Genomic DNA, 23,858 nt, shown 5'->3' on the forward strand with positions numbered 1-23,858 from the left:
AAGAACGAAGAGGACAGCGAGACGAGGCGACACGCGATATATGTCTCCGTCAGAAAGATAAGCGTTTAATCGGTAAAATTGCGAGGAAAGGCAGGAGGCGCGTGCCTGTTGCGGTCCGCGCGCGCGTATTTGTGCAAAGAGGGAAAGTCGGCGGAGAAAATTCCGTGGCGGGTTTCGTGGCCAGAAAAGGAGGCTATCGGGTTGGGAAAAGTATCCTGCAAAGGGTAAAGGAAAAGAAGAGGAAAAATAAGAAGGATCGGTAAAGAAGAAAGAGGGGAAGATAGAGAGGGGGATGTAGCGTGGAAAGGAGCCGCGGACTCGGAATGGGACGGGCTAAGCCACGTGACATACTCTATAGCGTTTCGTGCCGCAACGCCCCGTATTGATCGAACGAACATCAGCTGTATGGTTGGTAGCGTTTACTCGTACCTACCGCCTGCCGGTCTGACTAGCACTGGCCACGACCACTCGTACCATCGACTCGCGGCTGCGTCTGCTCTTTTCTCTCCTATTCCCTTGTCGAATCTTCCGTTTCCATCTTCCATGCAAGTCGTACATTCAGTTGAAATTGGGATTTCTTCGTGTTTTTCTTTGAGAGATATAGTACGGTGGTATGACGTTACGTTGCCGAGGAGTACGTTGTTAACTTACGCGTATGCTAGTTCTTACGATTTCGTAGAACATCGTTGGCGAGGTATTTCCGACGATACGATGACGTATCGAGGATTTCCTCGATGAGGAATACACGTCGATCTCGCGATAACGAGGCAACAGAGGAAGGGCAGGGTATTCATAGCGGAGGAAAAGCGCATGGTTAACATGCAGCCACGTATGGATGATCCGACAGCTTTGTCCGTAAGTGGGTTGCTATGCCCGCAACTGCTACGAGCTTCTGGCTGGGAAATCGTAAGCTAAGATACATTTGCACGAGGTCGCACCATTTTTTCGCGTAACGGATTATTATATTCCACGTAAAACAATTCGTCGTACGATTTAATGATTCTGACGTTCGAATATCGGCGTGAACCTTTACGCGCTAAAAGTACATGCATTATCGTTCATAATTATCCGAACATTTCAATTTCCTAAGGGGAAATTTCTCTTTAAAATACATTTTGTTAAAACTTCCACGTTATTCCAAATATATAGAATATACTTCTCTCTCTCTCTCTCTCTCTCTCTCTCTCTTTCTCTCTCCAATGAAACTATTTAATCTAAATTTAATCTTCGGTTTTATCTCGCCTAACCATATACAGGGTTTGGACAAAATAATGGAAACACCTCTCATACGTATATCATATACATACGCGAGTACGATATATATGTATATGGACAAAATAATGGAAACACCTCTTACTAGTCACATACACGTACGAGTATGACGTGTCTGTGTATGAACGAGATAATGGAAACAGCTCGTACATGTCATATACATATATGACGTATATGACACGTAAAAGGGTGTTCCCATCATTTTATCCAACCCGTGTACCTATACGATAGTTGATATTAATCGTTATAGACGATAGAGAAGCGATTAAGGATCGATAAAAATAAATCGGACTTGCGAAAGCAACCGTGTAAGTGACTCGAAGCGCTCCAAGTCTATACAGTTTCGTTAGTTAGGATTACAGCGCGATTCGATGTGTTTCTAGTCACGTCCTACGAGTTTCTATAGCCTTTATGACGTGTCAGTCATTCATTAGAGATAAACATAGAACTAGAGCAACGCGGATATAGTTGCTGTTTCGGTTTAAGTGTACCAGTAACGCTTCAAGAGCTAGTAACAGTAAGAAAACCTTCTTCGATCGTAAATTTAAAACTACCGTAACAAGGGTATCGATGTTTCGATGGAATTGCGCCGGGTATTCGAATGCTCGTGGACGACGATGTACGCGAATAAAGCGCGATGCCGATATTCGCGATTAAAGTAGAAATGATCGAGCTGTCAAAGTATCGCGGCCAATGAATCGCGAACGCGTTAAAATATCGGTTTTCATCGAGCGAATATCGCTCGGTCAGCGCGGTAATTATACGAAGATCGGAAGTCCTTTATTTTATTTTGTTGTTTTTCACGGATAAACGTTTTCTGCAATTTTAATCGTTTACTGTTGCGGTTAAAAATCGCGCCCCCTGAACGCTGGTTTATTCGCTTCTGGCCGGCAGTTTTTCCGCGGCAAGAACTTTTATGAAAAGACTTTTTGTTTGGACGGCCAAGTAGAGCCCAATGAATAAATGAATTTTCCCTCTTTGCCCTTGTTTACTTGTCCCGTTTTCGCGTTCGCATTCCTTTTTAATTCTACCGTGGCAAGCTCGTCCGGCCTCGTAATTAAGGAGATCGGCTTTATCATGGAATACCACGTAGAACAGAAAATGAAGTAATATGAAGGATCCAACCGAATGATATGTACGAGCGAGCGTGAGACGACTGTTTACGAGGGAACGAGAAACGAAACGTAAGAGATAATTTGCTCGTACGAGGTTCAGTTTTCCAGAAGATTCTTTTTTGAAAATCTACTGCGTACGTGCGTGCGTGACTACGTTCCATTTGTTCGTGTGAGTAACGAATTAATAACTAGAGGCAACACTTCCTACCTTCTTATGAAATTACCAGGCTAAAACGTGATTAACATTGCGGTAATATATATGTACTACTATTTATTACATATACTAGTATATAGATTTACTATTTAAATATCGTTGCTTGCGCTAACGTCGCGAGTATCTTTATTTACTTCAAAGAAGCTTCTACGAATTCAATACAAACGCGAAATCACCGATTAATTGCGCTCGATGAATTAAACCGATCGGCACGTTTTCTATAAAACCGGAAGACGTTCTAATCTGCTTAGAACTAAGAGCTACAAGCTTCGAGCAAGCAACTAGCAACCGCTCAGACCTGCAAGTTTTCTAGAAAAATTGCAAAATACCCTAAAATTGCGGATGGTCTTGGATTCGATAACCGGACACTGTAAAATAGAAATATATCAATACATAGAATATATGTTATCGATTCGGGTGCGGCGAGAAAGACGGAGGCATCGGCGGAGAGGCGTGCAACTGGTTGATTTTCGATGATTCGTGCGAAGCTACGGTGCGTGATTCTACCGGCGCAATTTAAGCTGGTCGAGGAGCAACCGTTTGCAAACACTTGTGGAGAAGCCTGGGGCGAGCTTCAAGAGGCCGATCGTGTCTACGCGAGAAAAGACGAGGCTGGTTAATGGTTAAGCAAGCTACATAGCACATACCTGTCGCGTTAAACCGCGTTACTCTTCTTCGTCCAACCAAGCCTGTAAACCAGCCTGCAGCTACTCTAGTCCGTCGAACAAAGTCCTCCGAACGAATAGAAAAGCCCCGCACGGAACGTTCTTTCTCTCGACCGACGTTCGTTAATAAACTGCGGAAGACCGGAGCTTTATCTTTAACTTGTTCGGTCTCTTCTTTTCTAAAAGAACGTCTCCCTTGTGGCTCGTTACGTTCCTACTTCGCCAAGCTAATTAACACTGTTCTTATATTCTCCGAGTGCGGAACTCAGCCGTGGTTACATCGAGCGATGCTTTAATTTTCAGTTCACCGTGCATACACAGTAACTGTGCAGTATAGGATATTGCAGTTATTGTGCATTCCAGTGGAAAATGTTTCGATCCTTCACGCAGATAGTACACTTTGCAGTAGGACGTTAGTCCGCGTCGTTGTCGCTAGATCGTTGCGCGTGACTGTGCCAATTTATATTTTTGCGAATACGTCATAAAGAAACATAATATAGAAATTGTTTCGAAGAAATTTCTTTCGTATTAATATATCCGAGAATATTAATCGTGCTTGAACAAATTTTTTTTTACACTCTGACTGTTACCCTTCCCTTTCGCGTGTTAAAATGAGAACAACATTGCAACGTAGAAATTCGAGCAAATTATTCGAGGAAAAATCGATCAAAGAAGAAATAATCAGGCTAAATGTAAGAAAGCTACAGATCGCTGTGTCGTAGTTGAGTGGAGCTTCGATACAGACGAAGCATTCTAAACGTTGACTTTGTTCAGCGATTTAGCTATGTTGGATTAGAAGCCACAATGCTGAACAACGTTAATCGCCAATTTGCAAGGAGGAAAAAAAGTTTTCCGTTTTTCCCGATAGTTGAAATCTTGTTACCGGCTCGCGGTACTAATGCGATTCGAGCAAATTAAGGATATCGCTGATCATTCAGCGTTCGCTCGATTCGTTTAACTCTGCAGGGGTTGAGATTTATTCGACAGACACATGCAAAATTTTCTGTTATACGAACTCTTCTATGTATAGTAACATAGGATTATCGAATCGCCATAAGCTCTGACGTTGTAGAATCCAATCTTGAACTTTTCACGGAATAATCAAACCATGAATTCTCAGTATAATATGAAAATTCGATATAACAGGTGTTGGAAAGCATGAGAAAAGATACTCTGATTATTTTCTTAATTTATTACAGTTGATTCGAATCACCTTAAGCTTAAACATTTGCTGACTCGATCTCGAACTTGGCACGGAACGAGCAAACCTGGAGTTTTCAATATAATGCGAAAATGTAATATCAAAATGATATTATAATATAGTACGAAATACAGTATAGTAGATATCTGAAGAACGACAAAGACTGAATTAATTAATTTTTGTAAATTGTCGACCATTTGGTCATTCCATGTGATGTAAAATCATAGAAATTGGGTCTACGATCTCCGGCAATTTATAGCTTGTCGATTCGTTAACGTTATTGGCTAGTAAAAATTATTCTACGGAAAGTGCACGTTTAAAGGAACACTGTCGTCAAGCTTTAACGTATCTTACAAGACGAAAATTTATTTCTCAATTATATAATGTCGCAACGAGATAAAACAATTTACTCGCTTTATTTCGTATCGTTTCCAACTTTTGCTTACGATTATAAGTAATATACAGTGCATTAAGTTGCAAAAAAAAAAAAAAAAAAAAAAAAAAAAAAAAAAAAAAAAAAAAAAAAAAAAAAAAAAAAAAAAAAAAAAATTGAAAAGTATCTTTACACCTGAATTTCTGTTATAAACCTCAGGAAATTTTCATTCAAATTAACGCGACATAACCGTCGCTAATGAGCACGTACGAAAGGAGCATATGAAAAAATGCTACGCTCCAAATTAGTTAAAATGAACATTCTCCATCTTTTCTCGTGAGCCGTTCGTATATTTTTATTAGCATTATTATATCGGGCTGCGGGAAAAGCCAAAGGTAGTATCGCGTAACTAAATATTTGCAAAATGTAATATCACCCGCACACGCACGCACAATGTAGCATAATAAACGAGCGACGAAAACGACTAGAAAACTCGCGATCTTTTGTCATGCATAGTTTGCTAGAGAAGCAGAAACACGAACGTCGTATGACGGAAGGAAACTGTGAACGGCGCGGCAAAAGACCGCTGCGAGTTCTAGGGTCAGACAGAAAGAGTGAAAATGGTCCTCGACACGCTCGCGAAGATACTCGGAATGGTCCTGCATAACAACCTACTCGAAAAGTGCCTGCACGACGCCAGTGTCGACTCGCGACTCACTCAGTCGACCTTCTCCTACGGTCAACTTACCTTTCGCGACGACTTTAATGCGTCGCAGCTTGGCACCACGGTAATCTGCGAGCATCTGTGCAAATGTTGCGTTTCAAAGTGAAATATCGTTGCGCGTCACGAACGGATTAAAAAAGGGGCATTTGTTGAAAAGTAAAAAATACGTGAACTACAGGGGAAAAACGAATATGGACACAGAGTTGTGGGAAATTGCAATTAAATTACGAGGTGATTCATCCGCAACCGTGTTCGATTACGCTGTGCTTCATTGGTCATTCGATAAATTCACGTCCAATTAAATTTGCAGTGAAATTCGTGAATGTAATTAAAGTATAATCACAAGGTACGATCGTAGGTAAGTGAGAAACATAAACGTAAGATCGAGTACGGGAAATGGAAGATACGTCGTAGAGACACGAGAAATGAATGTAGTAACGTTTATCTCACTTGTTCGGAGAGGATGTAATCTAGTTACATTGTAATTGTAATGCGATTGGCAGATAAATTAACGAAAAGGTTTGAATTACGTAATTAAATTATGTAATTAAATTACACCGTAATTCAGTTGGTACAATTGTGTATAGGTACTCAAGTATTAAGAGAATTACAGAAAAACGTGACAAACCATCAGAAAGTTACTAAACCTTCTTGGAAACTTTAAATTATAAAGATTTTGTACATTGACGTAGACTGTGAATTTTGAGTCGCTTTTTTAAATAAAATTGTTAAATATATTTCTACAAGCTTCTCTCGTCGTATAAAGTATGCGGTTAAAAAATCATTACATAATTCAACCATAATTGTTTCCAATTTTAGACAGAATATAATAATCGCGAAAGCATGAGCGAGAGAAGAACAAAATCTCCAGATTTTTACTTAAACTTAAAGGAGATCTTTTCCTCTGAGAAAAATACAAATACAGCAGAGTTAATTAATGAAAAAACGAGAACAAGAAAATGTTCGCATTTTGCCTAAACCTAAAGTATCTTTTTCTCATGGAAAAATACCATAGAGTGAGGAAAAAATGATCAGAAAAGAGATGCAGCAGTATGAATCGTTTGCCAGATTAGTTATGACGTTCTGTACGAGACCAGCAAGCGTACGTAATGCTTCTGAGTGTAAGAAGGGGGCAAAAAGGCGATATTAGTTTCCGTCGAACCAGTTGATTTCGTACTTACAGACAATCCAGCGGAACAAAGGCGGTATAAAAGCGAGATGAAACAAGTTCACGGCGGTAGCCACGGTATATTCGAGCTTTGAAACTCGTGTTTGGAAGGTTCAACCTTATCCGTCGAATTCCGTTAAAAGGGATCGTCTGGCAGGGTCGGTAGACTCCGTGAATCCGTATACTCGTATGAGAATCGCGTAAAAGGTCGTAGATCAAAAGTGTATCCACAGGTCTTTGAGAGGTAATCCTGCACCTCCCTTTTAATACACTCGGCAACGGAGTAAAGTGGTATATAGGATGATCTGTACAGTAAATGAAACATTTTTAACCGGTTTTGCATCGAGTTTTTCGAGCGAATGGAAAAAGAAGAAATATCTACCGTACGTAGTAGAATCGCATGCATTCGATCGCTTTTGATCAAGTTTTCGTTTCATCTTGTTCGCTTTTTAACTTGGACATTTTACCAATATTTTACCGAACGTATAATGATTTATAACAGGCTTTATACAGGCGAGCATATTAAAATTCGTATCGTTTTGTAAAACTTGGCTATTACGAACTCTCCCTGCAAAATTTATAACACACGAGACAATTTACCTTAAACATCAACTTCTTCTACGAGGGAAGACCGTTGATTTGTAAATGATGTTCATCGTAAACGCGTGTCATATCGTTTAAGACGATAAAGATTAAATTAAAAGGAGAGACGGCTAACGCTAGAACTACCAAAGCAGTGAAAATGACTGGTCTTTGAAAAATACGTAATAATGGAATATTTTTACATTTATTGATTTATTACTTTCTTACAGAAGCAATTCCATGTTATATAGTAGATTGTTGGTATTATTAATCTATCTGGGTTCTCTAAACGAGGGTTGACACATTTATAAAATTGTAGAGCCAGCCATTTTGACTGCCGTGGTCGTTCTAGCGTTAAGCAACAAAGATTAATGAGAATTATTGAAAATTACGACTCGTTGCCTGTCAGACGGTCCTTTCCAAACACCGTGCATCGCTACTGGAATAAAATTGATTTATCTTCTCGTGTGTTTCGCATTTTACGCGAAACAAACGTGCTGTTATCCAGTCGTTCTACTTATCCTTCGCCTCCAAAGTACATCGAAAAATACGATATTTCTCGTATGCGAATATCTCAGAGGCAAGCTAATTGAATTATTTATTATCCGATTTATAAGGAATATATTTCATGGAAAAGCGCGTTCGTTCGCAACGACGGTGGGACACAGCCGTAGAAATATTCCAGACTTGGCATCGCTTTTGTGAACGGACGACATTCGTTTCTCTCGCACTGCCGATGGAATACATAATAATGGAAAATGTGCTTTCTGTTTCAGATGACATAGAATGGGTTGGGTGGCGCTAGGGCGGTGTGCGGGTGGTGGCGGCCGCCTCTCGTCCGTCCTCTCGCTGTCTCTCACCTCCCTCGCAAGCTCCCTCATCTTCACCATCCTCTGTATCCTCACACTTGCCCTCACTCTTGTCACTCTCGTGCGTGCCGAAGACATGTACGTATTATGGAATACACGATAACTAACACCTTCTTCAGCCATCGATCTGCTCTTAACTTCCCGATACGAAATTATGATACTGGAATAACGATCGCGTTATCTTCCTCCGAGAGGAAGAGACTTTTTACTCGGCCAGGAGGCTGCTAAAGTTTAACGATCCGAACGCATCGAGAAGCTAAGAGAGGGACACTAGAGTAGAACACTGTTGTGTTTGCTTGTGATAGGATCGAGAGAGCGACATTGTAGCGACGACGCGGTACAGAATATACGAGGAGATGAATCTAAACTCGCTCGATGTTTGACATTAGACGAAACAAATCTATCTTGCATGGAATATCGAGAATCGTCGTTAATGTCGCCTCGTTTCTTGTTCAAAGGCTCTTATACTTGTTTTACATTTAATATTGCGCAAACTTGTCTCGTTATTAACCGGGACGCCGGTCGAAGGATGGGGAGTTGGCTTGTTCGCTGTCTATTTACCCTTTTACGCTCGTGAACTTACTTTACCGGCCATAAACTTGTCGTCGTCGTGGTCGTGGCGATGCGGAATGGCTACAGAGCGACCGAGACGTTGATAGCAACGGACGAGAGACCTCGCAGGATCTCTCTAATCGCGTGACACCGATGTTGGCTCGAGAGAATATTTATAACCGCGGATTCTCAACGTCTAGCGCTTGCCGATGGTCTTGAAATCGGAATAGAGTCGGGCCGAACTTTGACAGAGACGAAAGCGGCCAGGTAATCGGTCTTATCGCGAATCTTCTTTCGCTCGACCAGCGTCCCAAAAGTCGTTCGATTGCATCGTACACGTTTAGCCAAGTGTAGACAAGTTTGGATCCTAGTGATCGCGATGTAGTCAACGATCGATGCAACAGATCGTTAAATTAGCGAATTTCCAGACTAATTCGATGACGCTCGAAGGTAGAAGCTGTTTTTACATTATACATATACATATATATATATATATATATCATATACATATACATATATGTGTATGTATATATATATATATACACGTATTATATAGTGCGTTTTAGAGAGCTCTGCGTAATATTCGTCGAATAATTCGTAGATCGTGTGAGTTTCTCTTTTAATATGTGTAGCCATAACGAATTCACTCGAAAGAGAACGACGCGCGTTTCGTACAGATCGCGTGCGACAAGCGCATTCTCAGGAAAACCGATCTTCTTGGACACCTCGAAGGTCAAGGTCGAGGCTCGCGACAAAGCGAACTGCGGGTTAATCTGCGGATCGACCTTCGGGGTGGCTAGAGAGAGAGAACACTCGATGATCGGGGGTGAAAACCGAGGAAAGGAATGGAAAGGAAAGGAAAGAGGAAAGGAAAGGAGAAAGGAGAAAGGAAAGGAAAGAGAAAGAAAAGGAAAGGAAAAATTCCGTCGTGGATCCGGTGGTTTCGGGGCTAGCTACAATACGTTGTGTTGCAGTTTCGAGGAGGGCAAGTCGGACAAGGAGATACTGGACAACCTGCTGCTGTCGACCCGTTACGACAAGCGGCTTCTGCCCCCGGTCCAAGGTACACTGAGGCCCCCGCCCCACACCCGTCAAGACGACTACACCCCTGACTACCTCGTACCCAATGACCCTGATCATCCAGAGCACCTCGAACACCACCGGCACCGCTACCACCATACAGCACCACACAACCACAGCTCACTGCTCACCCCTCGTCGAAAGGGTACTCTATATTAGAAATCGATCTGATCACGCTAAATCGGCATAAGGAAAAGGAAAAATGAAAAAAAGAAAAGACAAAGAATAAAGAACGAGAGGAAACGCGAGAACGAATGAAAGTGGAACTCGGTTATCTTAATTTTGTTTTACTTTAATTTCACTTCGTCCTCGATCCCCTCTTCTTCCCTCTACTTTTTCATATTCACGTTTCACGTTCCCCCTCACGGTCCCCCTCCCTTCCTATCGTCAGTTCGCACGTTGCGTGCTTGTCGTATGCATTTACGTGCTGCGCGAGATTGCGCGTTTTTCGCGGTTTAGCGAAGAAATCACGGTACGCATGGCAGGATCGCTGTGAAAGTGGAGAGAAAGAGTCGCGCTTGTCGATGAATACGTTAGAGTGGCGTGTAAAAGGATACGAGACGGGCAGAGCAAAAGAATGTGGGGATAAAGGGGAATAAAATGAAAAGGAAAGGCGAATAGAGAGCACGAATGAGATCTGAATGGGAAGAAAGTAATAATCGGTTTCTTTTGATGTCGAAACGACAAACTGGCCGAATCGGCCGACCCGTCTGACCAATGTCGGCCCTCTATCACTAGCTGCGAGGCTCTCGCTGCCAACAGCTGTTTACCACGCCGCGCCGTACGGCTGCTCTGTTGGAAATCCAATTCAAGTCAGTAATAAATTTGCAGTCTCCCGGCTAAGGCGATTGAAATTCTTCTTGAGATTGAAATCATCTCGACCAGACTTTCTAGCATTTTTATCGCGATACGGAACGAATCTGAACATTCTTGAAATTTTTTTTTTCTCCTAACTGAATTATTTCTTTCTTTTCTTTTTCTTTTCTTTTCTTTTCCTTCTGTCGATCTCACTGAACGAAATATTTTGCATTGGTAAAAGAGATCCATATGAAATTCTTTGTATTACATTTACGGCGTCCTTCAAGCTGCATTAACGAGTTTCTTAATTAATTTCTTTTCGTCTGAATGAGACGAGCGCGTAAATTAAGCAATGCTATCAACGTGATAAAAAATCTAGTGGTTTCAGACGTCACGAGGTATTTACGTCACACTTTATACGAATCCGGGATACGAGCCGGTGTTACACGGCGCAGATTTATTCGAATGTAAATTTACTTACCTCTTGGCAAATTAATTATCGATCTAAAGAATGGTCCCTCCGCCTCTATAGCGAAACGACCATGTCGTCACCCGAAATAGCTTAACGCGTCTATTTCCTACAATTATAATGCTCTCGTGCTACGAATGCCACGAGAACAAGCGTAAGTACGCGATAGACGTCGTTTGCACGAAAACGCAATGCCATTTAAATCGCTTTCCTTCGTATAACTTGAATAGATCGAAAGAAATTTCACAAATTCTTAATTCTTCGTCCGATCAATTCAAGAAATAAAATATCGAAGAAGAAACAGGACGCGTTATGTAACTTGGCGAACCGATAGCCTTGAAGCGTTAAAAGAACAAAATTTTATTTGAAACTTAAGTGATTTCGAATGAAAATACCGCAGGAATTTCATGAAAATTTTCGACGCGATACATCAGTCGTTAAAAATACTGCGAAATTTCCTGATACAAAATTCCCAATATATCGATGGTAGAATATTCGCGATATTCCTATTAATTAAAAGACGAAGACGAACGGAAATTTCCACTTTGGAAAAGACGACGACGGTTGGTGTCGTAATGTCAGCCCGCAACGTGTAAGTAGAAAAGGATGTGGTCAGACGGATCCGCCGAATTCGGCCACTCGTTCCTACAACAAAAACCTTCCGCTTGAACGAGCTTTGCAGAGAAAAGCTTCTATCGAATTGAGCGAAATATCAAGAGATGGTTGCGATGCCGCGATAAACCGCCAGCTAGTAGTTTGCAGCTATTACGCGTAAGCAAACTCATTTGGAATAATTACAGTAGTTTCGCGATATGCCTCGTTTCCGTTTCAAGCGTTCTTCACCCTCTATTCTCTATGTCGATCACATGATCTGGTGTTTTCCAATACTTAAATTACAACGAACAAAAAGTCTAATAACGATCGATAACAATACAAATTATAACAATAAATTGATTATTAATTTCTAGCAAACGGATACAGTTGGTTAGCGTTTTTATATGGAGAAACGTACATTTACAGCAGTTTTACATTGGCATTACATTTATAGCAGTGGTACTTGACAATTACGTTCAATTATCGACTCGCTCTTGTGCACGATGAATGCACCGCTGATTATGAAAATGGTCCGAGTAATATACTTCTTTATTTCGCTCGGTGTATTGCGTTTTGCGTTAGCTGAATCCTGTTCAACGACGCAAAATAAGCGACAAACTCGCATTTTTTACATTCTTGTCTCGGGTCGCTTTCGTAATTACCGACGCAAGTGTCGGCGAACGCGTGACTTCGATGTGACACGGCTGGCGATATTATTTAATTAAGCATTCGTCGAGATTGCTTATTTGGCACTGATCTACCGAAACGCTTGCGTTTGGTATCTCGTGAGAAACTGCGTCGCTTGTGCCAAATCTCGTGGTTAAAGTGTGCCACAGATCAAGATGGGCACGTTCACATGTCGGTGGATTTTAAGTGCAAATACATATTCAAAGTAGACACGTGCGGTGCGAATCAGCTTGTTGGTATTAGTTGATTGCAAAAGTTCCGTCGGTTTTACGTAATGAAAATAACATTATAAATGCTTTCAATAATCTCGTTTATACTCCATATGTCTATCACGTCGTGTCCATTTAATTTTACCATTCCTCCTCGTTTATCTCAACTCGCTGATATCTCTCGTGAAGAATTCCTGGCCTCTAGGGTTCACGAAGATACCCATAGACGTGAAATTACATTATATGAAATTCCATTCATCTGCGCGTTTTTTAAATAGAAGAACGGGAAGTGTGAATGGAATACGTATTTTTGTACATGTCAGCGGATATAATTATGGAAAACCGTTAGTTTAAAACGTTTTCGGACATGCAACATCGATTAGTGGCGTAAAATGAATAAAGAGATCGTTATTTTTTTATCTGCTGTTAAAATACGATATTCGTAACTATTACACGAAACTAGTCTCCATTCTGATAGGAATAAGTATTGTAAAGACGCTGATTATTCTTGCAAAGTTGGCAACCGGAAGCCATTCGAAGCCGAAAGGCAAGAATTAAACAAATAATAAAATGGGTAGTCTTCCTTCGAATGACTTCTAATTTATCTAAAAAAAAAGAGAGAGAGAAAAGAAAAAGAAACGCGAATTGTAGCAAGAAAGAAGGCAAGAACCGACAGAATTTTTGCACCCACCTAATATTACTTATCGCATGTCGACGATTTTCGTTTTCCGATTTCCATCTTGCGCTCTACGATTTCCGTTTCTGGAATCTCGAAAACGACAAAGGGATCGGTAATTGATCGATGTAGCGGTATCACGGTACAGGCGTGAAACAGGTTTCCACGCCAGGCTCGGTAAAGTGCCTATCAGGAAGACAACGTTTTACCCTCTGAAAGAAAGTCTGGCGTGACAAAAGAACGGTTTCTCTGTGCATTGGAGGGAACGGGGAAGTTACCACGGCGCCCTCGAGCACCGGCATCGTTTGTTCAGCCGGCGAATGTAAAGAAAGCACGCTTTCTCGCAAAAGTGCGAGATGCTAGATGAAAAGAGAATGGCGACGAGTCTCGAGAATCGGTGGAGAAAACAAGCCGCGTGTATCGCTTCCCTCTACTTTTCCCCGCTACGTTGGCGCAACATTTTTCAATTGCAGCGACAAAAGAGACACGTTGATTGCTTGTTTCGTGCTAAGTACACATCTTCCTCGTGTTCTCGTGGTAGAATAAACGCAAACATCCCGGTAAGATAGAGAAGACGGCAGAGACAGACAGAGAGAGAGAGAGAGAGGAAGAAATTTTCAAACGCGTAACTTAGATAGATAGCAGTTGGAAAGGAAGTAACGAACTGCGCGATGAAAATTGAAGAGCAAAGTATGTACAAAACGAATATGAAATCGGTGATGAGTACAGAGGGTGAAGAGTCGCGTCGCTAACAAAACGAACGCGATACGAACTCGAACTGCATGGAAACTGCATTATTTGAAGTTCATCGGAACGAGTTGGCGCGGCGCAATTCTGCAGCTTCCTCACTTTTCTTCGAGATGCAGCGACGAGCGTAACTGAACCTATAAGAGCAACAGATTTTATATAAATTATTTCTTATTTACCGTTGAAATTGGACATTCACGAAAAATTCACATAACAGAAATATCTCGTACAAGTTGACGCTAGTCGAAACAATTTTTTTAATCCGTTTACCCGCAACACGAAGTACTCGACTTTCCGTCGTTTTTGTTTTTGCCAATCGAACGTTTAGGTTGAACAATCTGCTAGGATTTCGTTCGAAATCCTTTGCACTTGGAATTGTTTTAACGCGTTTTGGCATAGTTCGTGCAAGATTTTTGGCGCAGCGATCGAACGAATTTCGCTCGAACGATCGCCGATTCTCTTCTGCTAATTAGAAAAAAGGAAAGAGAAGAACGTGCGGTAAATATTCGTAGAAAACGTTTCTGTTATGTCTATTTCTTCTTTACGCCGTAATTTTAGTGGCAAATAAAAAATTATTTATATAAAGGCTGCGAGCACTGGTGCAATTATGCTTTTCATGCCGTCACTTTGATTTTCTGCAAAGCTTCTCACTTTGTTTACCATTTTTTGTAAAGGAAACTTCACTCCTTTTTTTTTTTCTTCTTTTCTACTTTCTTCTTGCCAATTTAATCGAACATCCCGAGTCCGAGAAAGGGACGAATAAGGTCAGGTAGAATGTGTGTTTAACGCTTTCGAAGTTACTTTTTCGCGAAGAATTTGGCAAGGGAAGCCTAAATAGGTCGCGAGCCAATTGGTCGTGTCCGGTAATTGAAAATCCATCGGCACGCCCTTATCGTTTACTTGAACAAATTGACCAGTGTTTGTATGGTAAAATCAACATTGAAAATATTTGTGTTGTCGATAGGGGTGTGCTGTTTTCCTATCGATTCGATCGAGGTGGAACGTTCATAAGCTCCCCCTCCCCAAAAATGCTCGATTTCGTGACAGGTGTTGACATCGTTAGGCGGAACTAGGTTCACGAAGAAACCAGATGAGACGTGGGCAAGAGTTGTTGGGTGTCACAGAAATTCACACACTCAGACTCTTACGAAATACGAATACAACCTTCACATTCCCGTTGCTATTCTTTTTGCTGTTCGATCGGATAAAGAATCGCTCGTAGAAAAGCTATTTGTCAAGAACCTAACGGAAAGCTGGATATTTTTTCAAATGTTTTTTTCCCAACAGAGACACGCAAGAGAGGATGGAAATATGAGATAATCACCTTGTTATTCTAAGGATAATAACTTCGGGAAAAACAGAATGATACGATAGAGGAAAGGTAGAAAAATAACTTTAAGAAATCTCATACGTAACGTGCCGTACAAACATAAATATCGTACACTTTCCAACGCGTTCAACGATTCATCGACTTTTCATCTAAATTAACATTGGAACTGGCAAGTGTGTCGTATTTCTACCAACTCGCAATTCCTACTTTTGTCGTTGTATCGCGATCGGAATCGAAGATTGTTTAAAGATTGCAAAATAAATCCAATTACTACTAAATGCTACTTATTACTACTATAATTTCAATCAAGAAGATCATCGATCGAACAAAAGACCAACAATCTTTCGGCGAGGATATTAGAATCTTCGTGATAGTACTCGTAATCGTCGTTACACGGATATCGGTGATTTATGTACGTCGGAGCTTTGCCTCGTATTTCTACCCTCTCTTCTACCGCAAGTAATTTGTCGTTGCTGTCGTTATTGTTATTGTCGTTCCATCGCGTATACTGGAATGCCGTGCTGCAAAAGATAAGAAAATAAGAGAAAGGAAAATTGCGGAATTCGAGGAAGAACAAGTAGACGGCGAGCGCAGGATCGAACAGTTACATTGACCGATAGTAACACGAAAAAAAGGATGAGACGTGGGCAAGGGGTTGTTGGGTGTTACAGATGCGGATTTCTGCTGCGGAATGCGATGGCCTGGTGACGCCACCGGCCTGTCGAACCGGTCGTCGACCTCCTCTAACGACCCCAAGAACCAGTACAAGAACCAGAACAATAACCACTACACGTCGCACCAACACCTTCGCACCCACCTTCGCGGTCCGTCCTTCTGCTTTTACTTCTCTCGTAACCTCGTCTAGAGAAATAATTAAGGCAACCACGACTTTCATTCCGACCCGACCCATTCAGTTCGCCGCGTTCTCTCCTCTCTTTCGCGTCTCGTTGCCGCCTCTTTCGTCCGTCTCTGTTCGTTCGTTTCGACTTTGTTATTTTATTGAACGAAGCCCTTGATTCTCCGGCGAACGTAATCGGTAACAGTGTGTAACCGTGTATAGCTGTATATAACGGAGGACACTGTTGAAACGTACGGGCGTATATGGAATCCTGAATGGGTTGCTAGTCGAATTTCCGTACGAGGGTTTATAGGTCGATCGATTTTTTAGTGGAACCACTACAGTTTTCTGCTTCCATGTATATTCTTGTTGGCAAGAGCAACAAGACTCTGCTCTTTGAAAGCTTTTCTCGGTTCTCGGTCCCTATATTTTTAAAACACTAGAACTACCAAACTCTGGTCAAAGCGACTCACTCTTCGTTCTTTGAATCGTTAAAAACACGCCGCTGTTTCTTGTGATATCAATGTTCGCTTCCGTCGAGACGAAACGTGATTATAAATAGCATCGACCGTGTATAAAATTATTATACATATATATATATATTATATATAATTTTCGTTGGCTTAGTAATATAAGCGACACGTGCCAATATCAGCGATTGTATCGGTTTAGCTTTGTAACAGCAGTTTAATTGCAGCCGATCATGTGCGACGTATTTATTTAAATAGACGTCAAAGATAGTTCTAGTGTTGAGAAAACTTTTCGATCGAGCTCGAGTCGCAATTTTTCGCTCGAATAAACGTGATCTTGAACGTGTTGCGAGACACGGACGATTCGAGCGAGGCGTGCAAACGTTGTTCGACCTAAACCCTTCGACTGTTCGATCTTAAACACACGCACAATCAGAATACTGGCGGCAGCTCGGTTGAATAAATTTATTACGTTAGCACGTTACTTCGTAAAACGTTGGCTCGTGATTCGAACAGCATAAACGAGAAAGACCAGAAAAGTTGTGTTGTTGGTAGACGCGAAGCTCGAAACGGGACATTCGTGTTAAGAGGACGTAAAAGCGTTGCTTACCGATCACGGTATCTGACATTCTTTTCGAGCCTGGCAACGTTCGTGTCCGATGTGCCCCGCCGATTGTTGCTCGTTTCACCGGCGTAATAATAGAGCGGCTGTTATCAAAAACCAGCAGGAAAACCGGCGTGTTCACGGTTCGATAACGCGTCGATTTCTTTTTTCTTTTTCTTTTTTTTTCTTTTTTTTCTATTGTCTGCTGCATAATCCTGGTATGCAGTGTAGAACATAACTGTACCGATATTACGATATAACAACCGCGAGTTTTGTACGGACAATCTTTTATTTGCTATCGACATTAAGGTATAGGAAAGATAAACGTGACAGAAATATTTTGCACGGTTAACGATAAGCTAAACGATTTTTCAATTTGTCCAATGTCTTTCGTTTGCTCGCAATAAGAAATATTTATATTTAGTTTGGTCTTTCATTTATTTCAAATTCTTTAGCTTCTTAAGATCGTTTCGATGCGTTTTGCTATAGTTTGTACAAGATCTCCTCTGCGATTCGAGAATCGCTACCAGTGGAGATTCATAAGAGTCTTGTAATCTAATCAATTTTTCTGCTAAATACTTTTATACCGATAGATGCTGATTTATACAGCAGCCTATTATCCAACGACGCTCAAACTATGGTCGTACAGTACGAAACACACCTAAATCCACGAATATTTCTCGTTAGGCATCGGACAAAAATTGTTTAGCTTAGCCTCGATTGCACGAAATATGTCTATCGTATGAATTTCTTGTATATCTGCAATGTTAGGGGTAACAAAAATGGTTCATAAAACAGGTTCAATTATGTTCTTCACTGTACAAGATGCGTTACGGAATCGAGTCGAGTGACATCTCGAAATTGGTGAGAGATAGAGAGAAACAGTACAGGGAAAAGTTGAATGACATGATACAATCTCGGTTCTTCTTAATATGCACCGAGAAATCGCAATTGAGCTGTTCTTTCGAACGAAACTCCGTAGTATTTTCGATGTATTTTCTAATTCTCTGGAAAAAAGTACTCCGAGACACTTGGATGGAGAAATGTTTAATCCAAAAGATATTTCAATTTCAATTGCACCGAATTTAACGTATAAGAGACAAGGGAAACATGAACACAACCACTCCGCCCTTTTCCCTTGTCTCTCGTATACGCAGTTTCGCGAAGTTAAAATTCGAGATATCTTTTAAACTAAGCGTTCGTCGACCCAAGTATCTCGATACCTTCTCGCAGACGATTCAAAGTTGCCACCGAACGATCAACGAAAACTTACAGAGTGTCGTTTAAGAAAAGAATGCATTTGTGGTGTGCATCGTTGCGTACTAGAAAGAGCACCTACGAACGTAGATCTTATCACGCCGTTTAACTTTCTCCTCTACAGTTTCTTGCTATCTCTCGTCGACGTCGACCTACAACCCGGCTCAATTGCCTTGACACATCCTGCACACTTTCTTAAGCGGTTGATATCGGCGAAAATGTTTCTATCACCGAAGACGACACCTCGTCGCGGAGAGCCGCTGCCAACAGGCTGTTCCTCGATCGTCGAGATACGATTTCTAAATATCATCACGTTCCATCCTTGCCCCATATTCCATCCGTATTTCACGACACCGTACTACGTAACTTATGAAACGTAATCGCGTTTTGCCGTGTCTTTGCCGTAGTGGAATGCGTTGGCAATTATATCGGATCGGTGGTTAGGACTCGTTAGACGCGTGACACGCGAACAGTGCCGGTGCAAATTGGTCGTTCCACCCTGAGAAACGCCGCGCGTCGGGCACATCATTGATTAGACAAGGGCGTGCAGCGAAAATGAAACCGTTCGCACGGCGGAGCATCGCTGCAACGATCATTTTGTTTCCGTTTCCATCTCCATTTCCATTTCCGTTACCGTTTCCGTTTCCGTTTCCGTTGCGAGCGATCCTCTTCTCGATCGAATGTCGCCGTGCTATCGCGCCTCTCGACGACCGGTTCTCGAGTCCTAACTCTCCGACTACGAGCTTCACACAATATACAAACACGAAATTTAGTCGCAGCATGTGCACAGCATGGCTCTAATGACGCTTTCGCGATAACAAGCAACGGCTTCTGGCAAGGCGTAGAGAAGGAAAAGAGAAATAGAAGAACAGCAACGTGTCGATCTCGGGATCGCAGACCGAAACTCGGGATCGAAGTTTCAAGTGTTGAGATCGGGACGATCGTACGTGCACAGGCTCACGAAAGCGTTCCAAGACTCGTACATGTGCTTTATGCGCGAGTATTACGTGTGTTATACTTGCACATTTTCCAATTTCCTTTGCTTTTTCACGTAACGAGACTTGCGTGATTATACATGCATCGATAAAGTTTGAAATACGTTCGAAGATATACGTACGTGTAACGTACGAAAATTGTTAATTATTTGACACAAATATACAGAGAATGTGGTAAAGCTCTGGCAGCGAACACGAGGCAGAAATAATAAAAAGCGTTTGTACGAACTCGTGTTCCATCCGATCTTCTTGCACATTTATAGCCATTTTTGTGTTTTAAGCGTTTCAACCATCCGAAACTGCGCTTCTCTTCGGGGGAACGTGTTCGAAACTGCCACGCTCGATCTGCGTTATTCGACGTACACCTGGAACGTTTGAAAGATCGAGAAATTCTTCGACGCGACGACTGCAACACTTGCGTACAAACCGAGAGTGGCCATTTCGGGTAAACAGTTGCGGATTATCGAAACTGATCAGACAGAAATAGATCGGACAGAACACGCGTTCGCATGAACCTCCTTCGTTGCTTTCGTGCCTGCTGTCCACTCTTGAGATGAGTCCCTTGAAACGTTACCATACACCCTGTATATTTCATCAGAAAACTTGTCAAGGAGTCGATTAACCGTTACATTAATAAACATCGATAAAATATTCCCTAAGACGATGTTTGACACTTGTTGTATACTTGAGACGACTGTTCATGTCGCGTACTAATTTTTTATCCCACATATATTTGCAATAAATATGTCGCAACTTGTACGTACATTTTGAAATCGCTTTGAAATTTTCGTTCGATACGATCATGCCAGTCACGTCGCGTTACAGCGGCAACGAATTTTCAAAATGTGTTGTTTCATAGAGCACACGCGATACGCGGCATAAAAGTTGTCTCATAGCAGGTTCAAACGCTTTCGTAAACCATAGTGTACCTTCGATCGATCGATCGGTTTACAAGTCACTCGCACGAGTCAGGGAAACCGAGACTATTTCTGCTTTGCCACCGCTTGATATCAAACACGTTTCAACCGATGTTTGCAAGTGAGACTATGTCGAAGTTAAAAGATTGGCCAGCAACTTTCTGAGTAATGCCGATTCCCTTTCCCGATGCGAGATGTCTCCCTTCCGAAGAATGTTCTTTTTCGAATTAGCGTGCTCTTCTGGTGACTGCTTCGAACAAGTGCCCGGTGGAACCTTTAATCTCAATCGTACACTGTGTTTCAGGAACCTTGACCGTAAACGTGAGCGTGCTCTTGTTAAGTTTGGCTTCTCCCGACGAGTCCAGTTTGGTAATTGACCAATTTTCTCTCATTAAATCTGTCTACGCGTACGAATGTTATGCGTCTGTCCGATTCAACGTTCCTATTGTATCGTATTTATTTATTTCAGCCTGATGGCCTATAAAATTGCACTTGGTTTCGCATAGTTTAGAAACGTAAAACAGAACTAAAGCTAAACAATAACTACAATGGCGTAAGAATTGACTGGCTTCTTGAGTAATCATTACACGTGTAAAAATTAGGATGAAAAATGTGTATTTATAACTGCATTTATACCAGGCACTACAAGTGACAGTCACTTCTTACGTTTTCTCGACAAAATTATGGAAAATTGTTCATTTTTGTTTAAATGGGAAACGGTGAAAATACTGTTAGAGCAAGATTTTTAGCTTCGCGTGGGATACTGTCAAATAATCGACGTTCTCCATTAATTTCATAGATTCAGAAATGCGTCTTTTAAATATTCAATTTCAGATTCGTTGCCGGGCGAGGGCAACAGAGATATTTAAATATCGCTGTGTTTGTATTAGCAATTAAAAATAACAGTTGTACCTTAAAATTTGCCGAAAAAATTTCAATCATTTTTCATGAAAACCAGCGTAATTTTCACGCCTTGATTTTATAGTATCCGAGCGGTTCGTTTTATATTTTTCGGCCTTTCGATGAGATAAGTTGGCTCGTCGAAACTTATCGTCGTACGAGAGAAATAGCGAAACGCGTCGCCGTAAATCTTTTGTGGACACCAGGTGCACCAAGGCCGTTAAAACGTGACACGCACGTGCCCCTCTACATATTTCATTGGACGATGATCGTTGGAATTTCGTAACGGTCCTTGCGTTTCTTTTATCGACAGAAATACGAGGTGGAATTCCTGCTGCAACAACAGTGGTACGACCCGCGATTACGATACAGCAATCGGTCTCAGTACGAGTACTTGAATGCGATTCATCATTACGATGATATCTGGTTGCCGGACACGTACTTCATAATGCACGGAGACTTCAAGGACCCGCTCATACCAGTTCATTTTGCCCTTCGGATATATCGCAACGGCACGGTCAACTACCTTATGCGGTATTTATCTCCATTTTCTATTGCAAGCCGATGCGTTTCTATATTAAAAGGGAATCTAGACTTTACGGTGATTATTTGGAACAGCATATTTCTGATTATTCGGCCTTCGATCGCGTTATTGCGTGTACGCGAAAGTTTTGGTCTTTTCATCGGGCGTTCTCGTAAAATTTTTCCTTCGACCGATATCATTTGCCGCTTTTCCTTCCAATTGTCTGGTCGGCTTTGACGCATCTGGAACGCCAACTTGATGATCGATCGGTGACAATAACCGTGCGAAACAACCTTGAGCAAGATAAACGATGACGAGAGCGTTAGGTCGCACGTGGCTGGAATCGCTCTGCTTAACACTTTGCTGATAGCTAGCGGTTCAACAGCAGACGCACGTCCGACCAGCAGCTCAGATTCTCCCTGGTGCCGGCTCTGTTTCGGATTAGACTCTCAAATACCATTCTTTTCGTTCATCGCGAACGGTAAGTTTTTCAAATTGGTATAAAACTGTGGGAGCTTACGAAGCAACGCAACAGACGCAACCGAGCAAGGTACCTTAGTACTAAATAACAAAATACTGCTCAAATAACGAGAAAGATTGTCGGCGACAAAAAGCCGATTAATCGGCTATCGGTTGGTAAAGTGTTAACGCGAATTGGGAAGTTCTTCCGCACGTGGAGTACTCTTCAGGTCGCACACCGACAGATTATCGCTTTTAGTCGGTCTTTAGCCGAGCAGCACTTTCGAAATGTTGCTTCTTGTTGCAGTCTTCCCGCGGCGAAATCCGAAACTTGACAGAAAGTCGTACGAAACGAGGGAAAATATTTCGAACATCGATTCGTAACGCGTGTGTCATATATAAATCGAAGGAGACGAAAGAAAAAGGCTAAAAGTTTTGCGTACGCGTAATATTAACACGTTGTGCCTTGTTCCAATGTTCCGTGAATATTCCGGATCTGAGAAGAAGGTCTTTCCTTATCCGCGCTGAGAAAGCGAAGCTGAGAAAGTGTCTTTAACGAAGCACAACATGCTGATAACACAGATTATCACGTTATCGTGATGATAGTTTAAAGTCTAAAATGAAGCCTAAAACTAGTCGATTTGGATAATCTTATTAAACACGTTATCGACATTCGCGATTTCACGAAGAACTTTCGATCTTCTAGGCGTCATCTCATCCTATCCTGCCAGGGTAGACTCAATATCTTCCCTTTCGATGACCCACTGTGTTCATTCGCGATCGAGAGCAGTAAGTGAATATTACAAGAATACGTTTCTTAAAATTGATCGAACAACGTTTTCTCTGCACAGCCTGTCTTAATCTTCTGCCTTCTTCTTTAGTATCGTACGAGCAATCGGCGATCACGTACGTGTGGAAGAATGACGAGGGTACGTTGCGGAAGAGTCCTAGTCTAACGTCGCTGAACGCATACCTCATTAAGAACCAGACAATCACGTGTCCGATCAAAGTAAGCTGGAGAGGTGAGTTGTGGAACCAACGGTTTATTCTATTAAAGTGAATACTTGGAACTAAGGGAAGAAACTTAGGATAAAAAAAGGCAGCGATGATAATTGAAACACGAGAATCTTTTAAGTATCATCGTTCAGTTTTGACAATTGTATCGTATTTCGATTCTCAAGATCTGATGTAACTGGCTCAGTCACGTGAATTCCTTCATTTCTATTTCTTATCTAACAACAGCAACGTTCTACCTTTGCTATTATATACAGGGTGGTTGGTAACTGGTGGTACAAGCGGAAAGAGGGTGATTCTACGCGAAAAAAGAAGTCGAAAATATAGAATAAAAATTTTTCGTTTGAGGCTTTGTTTTCGAGAAAATCGACTTTGAATTTTCAGTCGGTACGCGTGCACTTTATCACGTCTCGTTATAACGAATCTCACTGTAGATCGTTGTCTCGACGCGTACCGAGCGAAAATTCAAAGTCGATTTTCTCGAAAACAAAGCCTCGAACGAAAAATTTTTATTCTATATTTTCGACTTCTTTTTTCACGTAGAATCATCCCCTTT

The 23,858-nt window shown here is 41.6% G+C and overlaps 1 protein-coding gene across 15 annotated transcripts in view; it reads left to right on the forward strand.

The window, feature by feature from the left end:
* LOC100649514 (glutamate-gated chloride channel) overlaps positions 1-23,858 on the forward strand; it is an 85,603-nt gene that overhangs the window by 41,225 nt on the left and 20,520 nt on the right. For 7 of the 15 annotated variants that reach the window (XM_020866740.2, XM_048412690.1, XM_048412691.1 and 4 more), the window contains exons 3-9: positions 8,091-8,261; positions 9,710-9,798; positions 15,997-16,149; positions 20,711-20,775; positions 21,620-21,840; positions 22,995-23,077; positions 23,170-23,310. In XM_020866740.2, coding sequence (XP_020722399.2) covers positions 8,101-8,261; positions 9,710-9,798; positions 15,997-16,149; positions 20,711-20,775; positions 21,620-21,840; positions 22,995-23,077; positions 23,170-23,310 — 913 coding nt within the window. In that variant the 5' untranslated portion in view covers positions 8,091-8,100. Of the gene's footprint in view, positions 1-8,090; positions 8,262-9,709; positions 9,961-15,996; positions 16,150-20,710; positions 20,776-21,619; positions 21,841-22,994; positions 23,078-23,169; positions 23,311-23,858 lie in introns of all 15 variants that reach the window. The other 8 variants (XM_048412696.1, XM_020866742.2, XM_048412697.1 and 5 more) reach the window with 2 other exon arrangements.

The sequence above is a fragment of the Bombus terrestris genome, chromosome 15 (genome assembly GCF_910591885.1).
Source record: "Bombus terrestris chromosome 15, iyBomTerr1.2, whole genome shotgun sequence".
NCBI classification, from domain to species: Eukaryota; Metazoa; Arthropoda; class Insecta; order Hymenoptera; family Apidae; genus Bombus; species Bombus terrestris.